Source organism: Phaseolus vulgaris, chromosome 3 (genome assembly GCF_000499845.2).
Source record: "Phaseolus vulgaris cultivar G19833 chromosome 3, P. vulgaris v2.0, whole genome shotgun sequence".
In the NCBI taxonomy this organism is placed as follows: domain Eukaryota; kingdom Viridiplantae; phylum Streptophyta; class Magnoliopsida; order Fabales; family Fabaceae; genus Phaseolus; species Phaseolus vulgaris.
In genome coordinates this window covers 40,678,147-40,692,914 of record NC_023757.2, presented here as the reverse complement: position 1 = coordinate 40,692,914, position 14,768 = coordinate 40,678,147, and the positions used below count along the sequence as shown (strand labels likewise).

Genomic DNA, 14,768 nt, shown 5'->3' with positions numbered 1-14,768 from the left:
ACAAAAAACCATAACAAATACCTTTAAAACTATCGTATGGCTGCATCTTGACTCACCACCCTGCCCGAAAATTGTACTTACATCTTCTTTGGCCAAAAAAGAATCAAACAACAAAGAACTGCATCATCCGAAACCAGCAGAGGACCTCCCACTTGTGTTTTTCCTTAAAAAAAGCAGGTTCCACCAGCGTAAACCAGCTCTTCTCCGTCCATCAAACCTGTGCTCCACAAACTGGCTCTCATCCTTCCTTTCATAGGACACTCTTAATGCAAATTAGGGGATTTAAATGTCAATAAGAAAAGGAGTAGTTAAAAGCATCCATCCTATGTTTCATCCAAAGCCATGTTTTTAGTTGTGTCATTTGGAAAATCTCTTTCGCGTTCACCTCCTCCCCTTGCCTAAAAACAATCTGGTTCCTTTGTTTCCATATACACCACACAACTGCCGCACACATACCTTTCCACACCAGGTTTTGTTTGAGAGATCCATAAGGTAAGACGAAATTCTCAAAATGACTCCTCAAATCATTGTGTTGGACAAACTTAATCCCAATCCATCTAAAGCATTGAACCTAGACCCGTTGAGCAATGATACAACCAACAAAAAGATGTTGCGAGGATTCATCCGAATCTTGGCACATAACACAATTTAAAGGGGTTAACACCCCTATTCTAGATAAACTCGTTCTTGTAGGAATCCTATCCATGAGGGCTCTCCATGTTGTTGTCAGTACATTTGGAAAAGCTTGTAGATATATACTGATACATTTCCTCTTCTTGTTCCTCTTCCCATTGGAACTATTACAAAGTAGACTTTAAGCCTAACTCAACCCTATAAAACCGGCTCATAAGGTGAGGTTTGCACCCACTTATATACAATGAATTGTCCCAATTTCTAGTTGATGTGGGATCTCCAACACACCCCTTTCACGCTGAGACTGCCAACTCGTGCGTGGGACAACATATTATGAGTGATCCGATAATGGCCCGATAGCGGGTGGCATGATAGCCCCAACAAACACTCGCTAGGATAGGCTCGATATGACTTTGATACCATATTACAAAGTGGACTTTAAGACTAACTCAACCCCATAAAATCGGCTCATAAGGTGAGGTTTGCACCCATTTATATACAATAAATTGTCCCAATTTCTAGTCGATGTGGGATCTCCAATAGGAACATAGCCCTCCTCCACCCTAGTCGCCACCTCCACTCTGAATCCTCCCACCCTCCTACCTTTGCTACCTTCTTCCCTTGATCCAGCGAAAGGGAATACATCCTAGGATACTTAGATAAGTGGGAACCACCACCACACCAAGCATCCTCCCAAAATCTAATCTTATCCCCACCTCCCACTTTCCATTCTAATGCACCTCGAAACCAATCCTCTTCCCTATCCTCATCGCAACTTTTACAAAGGTCTCTCCACCACCATGACTGGTACTTCAAAGGAAGCTGATAATGTCTATGCATTATGCCATACTTAGATAAGATGATATATTTCCATTTCCCCTTTTCTTCTCCCAAAAGTCTCCACTTCCACTTAGCCAAGAGGGTTGTATTAAACTTTCTAATATCTTTAATGCCTTGTCCTCCCTCCTCCAACAGTTTACACAGGTTCTCCCAGCTCACCCACAAGATAGAGCTTTTCTCCCTTCCCCATCCCCAAAGAAACCTCCTTTTGATGCTAATAATTTTGCTATGCACCACCTCTAGAGCTTTGAAGAAGGACAGATAGAAGAGCGGTAAAGACGAAAACACCGATTTCACAAGGCAAATTCTTCCAACAAGAGATAGAAAACATCCCTTCCAAGCACTTAGTTTAGAACTAATTCTATCGTTGGCTCCTTTAACTGCTTCTTCCTCGGGTTACCTCTTACTTCTAACCCGAGGCATTTGAAGGGAACCATCATAAGACAACAGTGTAAAGATTTAACATAAACTTCAAGGGATTGCCTCGTAACGTTAATACCTGTCAGCTTTGATTTGTAGAAGTTGATTTTCAACCCAAATGCAAGTTCATAACACCTAAGAATAGCCTTAAGAGAGAAGACATCGGAGTAGGAATCTTAGCCCAAAAAAAGAGTGGCATCCGCAAATTGAAGAATACAAGTATCAACTTCATCAGAACCCACCTTCACACCTTTGAGCAAATTAGCTTTAGTCGCCTGTCTAACCACCCCAACTAGGCCTTCAACAACCACTAGAAAGAGGAACGCAGCTAAAAGATCACCATGTCTTAATCCTCTCATAGGTTTAAACTCTGATGTAGGATTACCATTAACTAAGACAAATATCGTTGTAGACTCCAGACATCCCCTGATCCATACAATCCATCTACTGTGGAAGCCCATTCTTCACATCATATCATATAAAAAATTCCACCTAACTGAATCATACATCTTTTCATAATTCACTTTTAAACATAACCCACTCATCAAATATATTAACAAAAATAAAAAATCAACAACAACATCATCAAAACCAAACCAAGTTGATTTGATTTACTTCGATTGATTTACGATATCTTATTATTACAATAATTGAATGTGAACAATATCCCACACAACTTTACCTTGAAAACGTTGGTATAATCTACATCAATGTACTAATAAATAAATAATAATATATATATATATATATCATTTTAATTGGCAATTATCAGGTTGCAGTGTCCTTTCTAAAACATCAGATGTATGTGCTTAAACATTAGAATATGCATCAATGTATATATCATCAGTTCAATCAAAGTATACATTTTTTTTCTCAATTTCTATAGTCACATTTGCTATAAAATCTTTAGTGGTATTGAATCACATGTCATCACTATTTCATGTCAAAGAGACTTGTTACTGTATTCATTTACAAAATGTTACTGTATTTTGTCAACATCGGTTGTTTAACAACTACTATAAACAATGTGTTATAGAATTTATATTTTGTAATAATACATTCTCTCAAAACCTGTTTGCCAACTAATTATTAATTATTTCAATCAAATTCAGCTTGCAAAAACTCATGCATGTATTAGCAAATTATTCCAACCATAATAGGTAGAGAGTGCATATTAATTAAATTCTATTACAAACAATTTTAACTAATAAAAAAATATTTTAATTAAAATTTCAAGCACAATAAATCATTTAATTTTATTCAACGGACAAATTTTCTTAGAAATTCATCTTTATCCTGAAAATAAAAATTTAACTTCAAATTAATTATTGTTAATTCATTAACTTTATTTATTAGCTACTACATTTATTAAATTTTTTTAAAGTTTAAATAAACTGACAAAATAGTATGATAGAAATTTCAAACACAAATTATTGTCCTGGTAGCATAAATTAGGTTCATTTTTCCTTTTATTGTTATGATTATACTAATAATGATAACAAAGAATGAATTGTATAATATTATGACAGAAATAATGTGATTCTGTTGTACTTTAAGCATATATATAATATAAACATAGTGGTCCTATTTATTCTTACTATTCTTTTGTGTGGCTAGGGAGTTGAACTACTTAGAACTTGAGCATATTCCATATAGAATTATAAAAGAAGAAAAAAACATATGGTTATAGGTAAGTTGCATGCACTTTGTAGGCGTGCAGATGAGAAGAGTACTATTTGACTACAAACAAAATCCTCTACTCCAATCAATTCTTGATTATGATCAACATTAGATAGATAAGGGGACCACTCATGCTACTTCCAATTCTTTCTTTTCTTCCTCAAATTGGGAAGAGAGACACATATAACATTTTTTCTTTCTTACAGATAAAGAGAAACATAAAAGCTCAAATAACTTTAGTAATTGCTTGGTTTTACCTAACAAATTTAGACATGCATCTGATCAGTGATACAAAATAACTAAAATATCTTTTGTAATTTTTCGAAATCTCTTTTTTTCAATATGTTATCGGATTTTGTTTTGAATATATTGTTTTTTTCTGAAAAATGAGATTTTGATTTTCAAATTTCATTTTCATAACACAAAAATCTATTTTAATTTTTTTAGTATATATTTTTAATTTTTAATTATGAAATGAGAGACAATAACTCAAAAGTTAACTTAGTTGCAGATCTAAAATCATTGGGTATAGGAAGCAATTGACAATAACTTTTTGGTCAACAATACAAGAGTCCACTCTATTAACCATCCTATTCAGTTTTTCATGGTTTTCTTTATACATTTTAAGTAATGATTTTTTTTTTCAACAAAAAATTAATGAATTAAGATAGATATTTTTGGGTGTCTCGATACAGAACCAAAGTCTATACCACCTAACTATTTATTCCAATAGCTTACAAGTTTCAAAATGGTTAAGATCAAGACTCATGGAACCAATAACTAAAACATCTGCTACTACCCATACAAGCATAATTATGCAGCAAAAAAACATACAGATTTATGCATCAAAATTGTATTTTAGTTTAACCAACACTATACATAAAGCTCACCATGTGTGTATATGCTACTACCAATCTAACCATAACTAAAAAAGTGTTTGACAAGACTTTTGCATTATCCGCTATTACATTTGTTCTCCATGCGAAAGATGATTGAGGTCTTAAAGAGTTGCAAGACATTCCACAAATTCTGCAATCTGATTGATGTTCAGGCTTTGCAACAAAACTGTATAGCCTACACACAAAAAACACCATACCTCCCTCCTTGGTGGCCATCACACAAGGAAATATCAGTACACCTTTACGCTATAAGGAACCCATAAACCAAATCTCCAAAAACTCAAAAACCACCAATATTTTGGTAAAAAGCCTTCGGCGAGGATCGAACTCGCGACCTTTCGCTTACGAAGCGAACGCACTACCACTATGCTACGAAGGCTTATTTGATAAAAATAGTTCTACACAATATTTATAAGTTAGTTTGTAGGAAACTAAATATAAAACAAAATCTGAAAATCAGCCCAAATTTACACCATACTTCTGGTTGTTTTTTTTTATAAATATTTTGTGTACAACAGCAACATGTCTGTATTTAAGAGTTATGCAACATATTCAAACCTCCTAGTTCTAAACCAACTCTAAGATTTTTATTTAATATTTACTTAATAAAACATAAGCACATTGGTTTATTTATGTCTTTCTTAGTCTATATAGCAATTATCTTCCAATTTCTCCACTACCTTATTTTTCATAAATTAATTTTATCTTTTCTTTAACCGTTCAACTCCCAAAAAAGCATATAGCAGCATTAGTTATTTTGAGTTCCTCTACCCAGTAAGTACAAAATTCAGTGAAGTTGATTCTATACTACATTTTGCATTATATGTTTTTGGATTGATGACTACGAACTATTGAATGTGACAAGTGCAATCAGGAACAGTATTCTGATTTCCATGGCTTGGAATTTGGTTTACCAATGTCTTTCTACAAGAATGTAGCGATTTTATAGTAAAAAGGAGATGCACATTAGCCCCTTTTGTTGGCCTAGAACATGAATTCTTCAAGAGACATGTGCATGGCATTTCCCAGTTGTTTTCTCCACTTTCATTGAGGAATGCAACTTCTAGTATTTTCAGGGCACGGAAATTTGTGGCCTTACAGAAGACAACTCAACATCAGAAGCCAAAGTTACAACACACATGTTTCACCACGAATTTTTGAGAATACTTATGATGTAAATCCGTGTTGAAGTTACTTGCTTCACAGGTTAGCAAAAACAATCAAAGCTCTTAATCCTTAAACTTTCATGGCTTGATACAAAAAAATCATTTGTAATTGTAGATGAACAAAATGATGGATTAGAGATTGGCAGCAAATGGAATGAACTACTTTCCAAATAGCTTGCTGTGCCTACTGTACCTTCAATCGCAAACTTTCATCAATCACAAACTCATCAACTAAGTCCTTAAATATCTGCCTCTCAACATCCAACACAACCCCGGGTAATTCACCAGGGAAACATGTCCAGTTTTCTGAGGGATGCATCACATATTCCTCTAGCATACTTTTCAGACCATCCCCTTCATCTTTTAAACTGCAATCTGGCTTCACATAATTAAGTTTTTGTATCTCAAAGCAAAGTTCTTTAAGAAGCTTTTGTGCAGTGACGAATTTCGTTGCAAGTCCATCAGGCTTCAACCATGGCTCACGAGAAGAGCCTAGCTTTGTACCAAGAATCTCATTCACAGTATCAAAGATGAGCTTCCTGTGCCACTTCTCTGTATTTAGCTTTCTATAAGCAATTTTTCCAGCGGTGCCCCCTTCTTTTGAAAGCAAACTACTTAATTTGGTCTGCTCCAACACAAGGAATAACTCAGGGTTAATGGGATGACCTGATGAGTGATGTTGAAATGTCAGCAACTCAGAACTCAAAGCTCTCAGTAGTAGACCTGAAGCCAACAGTATTTCAGCAATATATCTGTGGTCTGAGTTTGTATTTTCACAAAGGGAAGCTATGTAATCGATTCTAGTTTCATCATGACTTGAGTTTAGCTGTCTAAGCTTTTGAATAAGGCGACCTATGCTTTGCAATTTCTTGTGGTTGATCTCTCTATATCTTCTGTTGTTAACGAAGAGGTCATCTGCAGGGCTCCACTGATCTGTATGATAATTTTCTTTAGATTCTTGAGCGTTGTCAACTGCAGAATTTGAGCTTATAGGTAAATAGTCTATGGGAACGAACAAAATATTCCAAATTAAAATTTCTTTCTCTAGTGAATACTCGCTTCTTCTTTTTTTCAGAAAATAAGATTATGGCAGGAAGAAAACATAAAGCTTAAGGCACCTTGAATATGATGCTCATCATAGTTGCCTTTGAGAAAATTTGATATATGTAAACCATTTTGAACGTGACTTAATAAGGATGGCTGGAAACCAGAAAAATCAGTGGCTCAAAGGAGTACAGTTATGCATCATCATCATATCTATGTAACAAATTACTTTGCCGTCTTTGTACGATACAGGCATGGTCAACTCTAGTTGTGGTCAATCCATCATAAGAAAAGGATTTTCAATCTCTTACATGAGGTAGCATTTCAGATAGAAAACGACTAAAACTTCTTTTAAACATAAAGTTGCAATCAATCTTGAGGATGAACTGACTGTCAAAACCAATAATTTGTCTTTTTTAATCTGACTAATTACATGTGGAAGAAAGAAATATCACCTTTACAAGAATTGGATATACTCTTTACTGGCGATGGCATACCGAATTTGTACACTGAGACATCGACAACTGATCCAAGACTTGGATGATCAGAGGCATGTGTTGCGAGTTCTGCAATTGATTCATCCTCATCCCACCTCAGAGTTGATTTCTGCAAAAATTAAGTAAAATTTACATATCAACTGATAATTGGAATATATTACTGCCAAAAGTTTTAATTTTCTCATAGTTTTAATCAGAAAGATTGAAGGCAAAGAGATCATCGTAGTTCTAACCTTATGCATGGATCCTGAAACTAAATGCTCAATAACCTTCCTAGATGGGCATTGGCTATCAATAATTTCAGCAGATTGTAAACTGCTGGTAACTTCAATATCCATCTTTGAGTCGAAAGTGATACTGTCTGATTGAAGAGATACTTCATCCCACTGGCTACTTAAACTTCTCAGTTCGTTGCTAGTCTCACTGAGTCGGTCATCACTGCTCTGTGAATTATGGACTTTAGGTCTCAGTTTTTGACTGGGAGAATCTGGGTATGTTGTCTGCTTCAAGGACTGCCTTCTGGGATTATTTGAATCTGATGATGGGGTAAGAAGACAAGATTGCTTCTCCGATTCTAACTTCTTCTGTTGCATTCTTGGGCTAACAGATCCTGAATTCTTTACTGAGTTTGGGCCATTTTCTTTTGGAAATTGTGTAGACCTTGGTTGGGATTGTGTTGATTTTATAGTCTTCATACTATTTGCTTTATTTTCACTAAAACTGATAGAAGCATCCTTGGGACTGTTTCTAGGAGACTGATCTTTTGCTATTTGACTGGAAGCTGTCCCTTTTTTATCATGTACGTGTACACCATCACTATGAAGTTTGTGGGAATAAGAAAGTTCATTAATTGGAAAGACCGAAGAAGTAAAAACTCCAGTTTTCTCAACAATTTTTGCTGGTTTCATGATCACTATAGGTGACTCTACAGCAATTGCATAACCAGATTCCCAGGCTGTTTCCTGCCTCATAGAATGCTGAATTGAGGTCGAATTTAGTTCATAGTCTCTTTTATTTCGAACAACATCTGAAGCTTGTTCTTCTTTTCTGGTCTCTAACAGACCCTTTACTTGCATTGTTTCCAATATCCGTTTAAGTGCTCTGAGATCCCTTCCAGATTGTTTAAATTCAAGATCCTTCAATCTATTCTCAATCTCGCTATAAACTGAAGGAAATGAATCTGGAGTTCTTGCTACAGGTTTTATGGCCCTGGAAGTTAGTTTCTCAGAGCTTTGGTTTCCATCCTGCTGCTTCCATGGTGCAGGTTCAATGGGAAACCTTGTACTCAAGATTGGTTTCACAACCAAATCAAGATTCTTGCATTGTGGGGAAGTCATCTCTTTCTCTTTCAATGGGACTTCAGGGAAATTAGAAACTCGAAGTGGTCTAACGAATCCATTTTTCCCAAACTGACCATTACCTTGAGTTGAGTCATTTTCACTAAAATTTGAGTTAGTATCACTAGCCTCACAGGATTCTGGCAATGTTTCCAAACCCATTAATTTTGCTACAATACTAGGTGACCGTCTCTGGGATGCTGAAGGCTGTCGTAGACTAGAAATGTTGTCATCTGAGGTGGAGGTACCACCTGCATTGAAATTTTTTGAGAGGTTACTGGGTTTTGAATCAGAGCTGTTTGAGCGCCATGAACTTTCCCTACTGTCCAGTGAAAGTCTAGGAAGCTCTTTTAACTTTTGTGGACATTTCAAGGTGTCATGCGAGTGAAAAGGTATCTCACTTGTTTCTCTTCCATCATAAGAAAACCGAGGAGCATCCTTAGGAAGTTCTTTAGCTTCAACATAACGTCGAGGTGTTTCTCTAAGTTTAGCAAGGACTCGCAAGGACTCCTTTAGATCAATAGGAGTCTGTTTTCTATCAACAGATTTAGACACCTGAAATTGTCTCGGGGAATCCCCTTCTATGGACATTCCTCTGGCTTCCCCATATATAGACTCCTTCACCTCATCCCTCAGGTCAAGAGATGGACATCCTAAATTGGGAGAGGTACTTGCTTGGTTCATAACTGGGTCCCTAATAGGAGTTTCAGGAAAACCAACCCTGTCAAAGGGAGCATCTGCTTCAGCTTTATAGTCCGAAGAGGACATTGATGATGAACAAGAAGAGAACGAGGTTCTTGATGATTCAGCTGAAATTTTGTGCTTATCAGTCATACCCCTCATATCCTGCAACAAACTCACCAAATTGCATATGTTTAGTTCCATTCAATTACGCGCACTTCAGACAAGATGGTAGTTTCAGCACATTGCAGACACAGGGTAAAAACAAAATTTAAGCCACTAAATTAGGAAGAAACAAACAAAATCGGCAAATCCTGAAACGATTTTCAGAAAGATAACAAACAACCAATTCTCGGCCTTTTTACAACTGACACCAGTATATAGTACAAATTTACTGGATCCAAATTTTGATCTGGTAGCAGAACTTCCATTCCTCAAATTGAAATATTATTCATGAAATTTTGAAGCGTAAAACAGTTGAGAATTTGTGAAACATGTAAAGGAAGGTTCTTACTGCTGTTGATTGCTGCTGGTTTATGCTATCAGAACCTCTTTCCAGGCTGTCATAATTGAAGTGAGAATTACCTTTGACGAAAACAGAAGCGTTAGATTTGTATACTCAAATGAAATAAATACACAAGACCAAGAACCAACACTGAGTGGTGCAAAGGTCATGAGCTAATTATTTTATGGAGACCGAACCAACTACTGTATACAAAGTATCGAATGAAATTCAAAAGGGAAGAATGCAAACAAAAGGAGTTGAAACCTAGGACTAAAACATGAGACTAGTATCCTTGTGACAAATCAACCATTAAGAAACAGCACTAGTGATAAAACATATGAGATTGATGAAAGGAACATAGAAAGAAAAAATGAAAAAAAGATCAACTTATGAAAGCCACGCTGAGAAACTAAATTTATTGAACACGTGACCAACAACTACCAAAGGATTACCTGGAGGAAGCCTCTTCTGGGTAATGCGGGGAGAAGATATAATGTGGTGACGATCAAAGAGGTGGAAAATCCCAGTCATGCATCCTATCTGCTTTTTTAAATCTAGGCTGTCATCTGCTAAAGAATGCAAGAACTTTGCTGCCATATCTACCTCTTCTTCTTGAATTAAACTCAACTTCTCAACTACCACAATCAATTACAATTACTCCCTCTTCATAAAAGCTTCATCATTTGTACTCCAAATCTACTAACAAGAGAACAATGCGAAGTTGCAAACCAAGCTTGCAGATTCGATTAAGCAACAATTAGTACAACACAGAATCCAGTAATTCAGACAGCTCAAAGGGTCCTTAGTCCTTACCATCCAAAGAATCAATCCATTGGGCTTAAAGATATAATTGAGCCTCCTTTGCTCTCTAAAGTTTAGTCCAGTCACAGTTCATAAGACAACTACAAGTCAATGGAGCAAGTCTCCTCGTCTATGTTTTGCAGTCCCATATGCAGCATCCGCAAAGAGGTTGATTTCCATCCTAGCTACACATAAACAATGTAATTGCTAAATTACAGGGCTGCACTAAATATTTCATGCAAAATATTCTCTAGTTGATTTCATCAAATAATATAGAGTTGGTTCCTTACAAAATATGAAAGAGAGGAAACTTTGCCGACAGTACTGCCTTTCCCAAAATTTTCAAGCAGGAGTTATTATCATTTGGGTATTGGTTTTACCAAAAAAAAGGAAACAGGTAAATAAAAAAAAGAGCCAATGCTCCTTAAAATTTGCAGACAGAAAACGCATTGGAAAAAATTCATACACAATAGCTTGAACCACCTAAATGAACTAGTTCCAACATATAGTGCAAATGAATTTCTGCAGATCCAAGAAGAGTTGTCTTAATGTTTCTCCTCTGAGAACAAATGGAGAATCGTGAAAATGGGCACCCAATCTGGTCAGAGCTGGGTCAGAAAGTCCATGTCTTTTGTTTTGGTTATATAGTATTTTCATTGTAAGAAAGACAAGAAATTTGAGAAAAGTTGAGTGGGTCACTTCTGTTGTTCTCCTCACTGAGATACGACTACCCTTTTTACTTCTCTTCCCCGACAAACTAGGTTATGGTACCATTTGCTTAAAAAAAAATATTTGATAAAATTTTATCTCTTAACTATTAAAATAAATAAAATTTTAAAAAATTATTAAAATGGATAGTTATATTAAAGTTGTATTTACGAAATATTTAGAGTGAATTTTCATATTCGTTTAATCGATATAGAAAACAATAATATAGCTAATTATGCTTACAAGATGCTGAATGCAAATATTGTTTCCCATAATAATGAGAGAAAAGGAGTATATAAATAATAAACATGAACATTATTTTATACAATAAATAGTTTTGGAAATTCAAATTAACTCCAAACTCATTCTAATATAACTGCCAACGTGAAGGGACTGATATGTAATAACCACAATAATATTTTAATCACATTCATTAAATAATTTGAAGTTGTGGCGTAGTACTTTGTTTCTAATTGAAGTGGTGATCCTTTGAAACGACAAAAATTTAGTTTGAAAATAATGAAATAAAAAATTAAAGAGGCTTTTGCTCCAAGGTTGCACGGAGCAAGAGTGAAAGTGACGCACGTGGGCAGCCATACCTTTTCTTTGGATCTCTTTTTCGTCGGACTCCTCAATGTTTCACATTGCATGCTATTTTTATTAGACCTTTTAAATTTTCACCCAAGAAGAAAATTAACTTATGCTTTCTTCTCCATCTTTTTTATTTCAAATCCTCTTTATAAATTTCAATTTCTTCCTCTTCTCTATATATTTTAGCAATTCATTAATTTTCACTCTCCTTTTCCTTTCTATAATATTTTTGACATGTATGTTGGAGGTGGATGAAACTTTGTGTAGTGAAGAACATGGTGGAGGTCAGTATTGTTTAGCTTAGTGAAGTAGGAATACAAAAGATGGAGGTTGCTAGGAAGCTTTAATGGTAGAAAGTAAGAAAAAAAAACGAGAGTGGAGCATGCTGGGATTTAGTTTTTTTTAACTAAACACAATAATTAATGTCTACTGTTTTACAATTAATTTCTTCATTGTGCTTGTTCACAAAATATTAAGTAGCCTTGACTCATTAATTATGTAATTTTCTCTCACACTAATCATAAATAGATAGGTTAAATATATTTTTATTTTTATGAAATTATTTTTTATTCATAGTTCAAAATTTAAATCTTATATTTAAATCTTATGAGTATAGTAAAAAAAATATTGTACTTATAAAACTTTAATCCATTTCAATAGTTTATTTATTACAAATATATAAGAGATCTAATATTTAGATCAACGAAAAACAAATTTTACATGACGAAAAACCTATTTAATCTTAAATAGATTTCTTATAGTAGATGTAGACTTGCTTTATTCATTGTCTTATTAACTAAATAAAGAAAGAAAAAAAATAACAATAAAAAAAATATTAAGAAAAATTGAAATTTTTAATTTCAAATTTTCATATTATTTGTTGGAGATTTCACATAAATTAGAAATAAAAATATTTCATAATACATAAATAAATAACTCTAAATTTCATATTATAAATCAATTTTATAAGTTTAAGTTATATTTAAACTCTATTTTTTAATATAATTTAAAAATATAACAATTTATCTTTGGTGTGTAAAGGTCTCCCGCCTTAACCTGCGCCTTTGGAAAGACATTGAATTAGATAATGGTATGTGCATGCAGGGCATGAAAGAGATGAAAGAGTTTGCATTGATTGAGTAGGGTGGAGGAATTGAAAGTGACGGTGATCGTAAATATGGTGACAGAAAAATAAAGATTGAGCAGATGAATCCAACCCCACGTTCATAAACACCAACAAACCTATCATAATCATCTCTACCCCATATTCCACCAAACATTTATTACCTTTCTTGTAAGACCCTGCTCCACCAATAATACTCATCTCTGCACTCTACACTCTTCACCCACTTCGATCAGACAAACAATTATAGCCAAACCTGCATTACTTTCTCCACAACTAACTACCAATATTAACTATTCCAATCCAATACCCATGCTTGCCTTATCACGAGGGAAATCCAACATTATTTTCTCTTCCTCTCACAAGGGTGTCAAGTAAAACAAAATTTTGGATATTTTCCTTTTGGGTCTAGTTTTTTTTCCTACGACAAGAATTATGCAGTGAGTCAGAATAATTTGGCTTGTGAAGATTAAATATAATTTGTGTTACATGAATCCTCTCTGCAATATATACAGGAGCAAGTGTGCAAAATATAATTAGACTTGGTCTGTTTTAGTTGTCTAGCCAGATCAAATATTTAGCCTTTATTATAATTTGCAACACAACTTAGAAACTTAGACTCCTATTAGATGCAGTAAATAGGTACTTCTCCCAGTGAAAGGAGAATGTCAAGCTTGTTTTAATGGAAATTTTATATTCAGCTCGATTTGTCACACTGTTTGGGATTGTGTAGAAGATACACAACGACGTTACGGATTGACAGTGGGGCAATAAAAGACAACATGGTACCCCGTGGCAGTCTTTTGTTTTGTGACCCTTCTCTTCCTCTGTATCTGGCATTTTATATTCTCCACAAGCAATTAATACTGAAAAAGATAATTCCTCGTATAAATCACTACACAACAATAATAAAACGATACCGTTAACATAATTTGGCACTGCCTTTCAATGAAATATTTAGTGACAAACGTTAGATGATTAAGTAAACCTCCAAAGAGGCTAGTCAATAAAGTTTAGATGAACCCCAATATGGTTATTGAACTGTCAGGTGTGCAAATTAGACAGAAAATCACCGACTAATACTATGTTTTTTATTTAATGAATTGGATTAGAAGACGCCAAAAGAGCCTGTCCGGTATCACTTCTAACTTGGATTTCTGGTGATTTTTATTTACCAGTTGGGAATGAAACATACTTGTATTGTAACTGTCATGTTGCTGCTTGAAGAATGAAAACATATCAAGTTTGTAGACCACGGAAAGGCATGTTTGCGAAATAATGAGTATAAACACTGGCTAGTACTTTGAAATTCTTGCAAGCATATTTAAATAGAAATTTGAATGGTAGACGCTATGAGCCAAACACTCCAATTACAATAGACACCTTGAAAGTGAAATAAAAAAATAGGCATGATAAATTGTATAAAATATTATAGGAAGAGAGGAATTGAGAATAGAAATGAAGTAGAGAAATGTTCATGAACATTTTTTTAAGGAGAATGGTGATTGGTTGGTTTAATGAACTGCTCAGTTGTCATTGCAACTACCCGCATAAAGATGACAGCAACAGTGATGAGAAAACCAAAATAAAAAGTGTTGGAATGCAAAAGGCAACCGCACATAAAGTTGAGCTTCTATCACCATATAATCAAGAAGCTTAAACTTCTGAAAGGTGCCATTGCCCATACTTTGCTTTATGCTTTTCATGAAAAAAATATACGATAAATGAACTTTTCAAGTAGTCATATGGCTAAAGAAGAAATGAACTCAAATCCTGTCAAAACAACAGATAAATTGGAATACGGATTCTTTATGCTTCAGTGCAGTAAACTTGGTGCTCAAAG

General features: G+C 34.6%; 2 protein-coding genes and 1 non-coding gene across 6 annotated transcripts; all 3 read right to left on the bottom strand.

Moving 5' to 3' along the window:
* Positions 1 to 1,125: 1,125 nt before the first annotated feature.
* Positions 1,126 to 2,354, bottom strand: LOC137805637 (uncharacterized). The gene is made up of 3 exons (XM_068605577.1): positions 2,111 to 2,354; positions 1,973 to 2,068; positions 1,126 to 1,718 (listed from the first exon to the last, which is right to left on the bottom strand). Exons 1-3 carry the CDS (start codon positions 2,352 to 2,354, stop codon positions 1,126 to 1,128), a joined length of 933 nt encoding a protein of 310 aa, XP_068461678.1.
* A 2,425-nt stretch (positions 2,355 to 4,779) lies between these two features.
* TRNAT-CGU (transfer RNA threonine (anticodon CGU)) lies at positions 4,780 to 4,851 on the bottom strand. The gene has a single exon. It is a non-coding gene; the product is annotated as a tRNA-Thr (tRNA).
* A 479-nt stretch (positions 4,852 to 5,330) lies between these two features.
* On the bottom strand, positions 5,331 to 11,236 carry LOC137807702 (protein LONGIFOLIA 2-like). 4 transcript variants are annotated; one of them, XM_068608464.1, is made up of 7 exons: positions 10,987 to 11,236; positions 10,516 to 10,688; positions 10,155 to 10,435; positions 9,712 to 9,782; positions 7,413 to 9,362; positions 7,138 to 7,288; positions 5,331 to 6,610 (listed from the first exon to the last, which is right to left on the bottom strand). In XM_068608464.1, the coding sequence occupies exons 3-7, from the start codon at positions 10,297 to 10,299 to the stop codon at positions 5,823 to 5,825; spliced, it is 3,105 nt and encodes a 1,034-aa protein (XP_068464565.1). In that variant the 5' UTR covers positions 10,300 to 10,435; positions 10,516 to 10,688; positions 10,987 to 11,236; the 3' UTR covers positions 5,331 to 5,822. The 4 variants fall into 4 exon arrangements, with proteins under 4 accessions (XP_068464565.1, XP_068464564.1, XP_068464563.1 ...); XM_068608463.1 differs by having other exon boundaries at positions 10,970 to 11,216; XM_068608462.1 differs by having other exon boundaries at positions 10,794 to 11,211.
* Between the last annotated feature and the right edge of the window lie 3,532 nt (positions 11,237 to 14,768).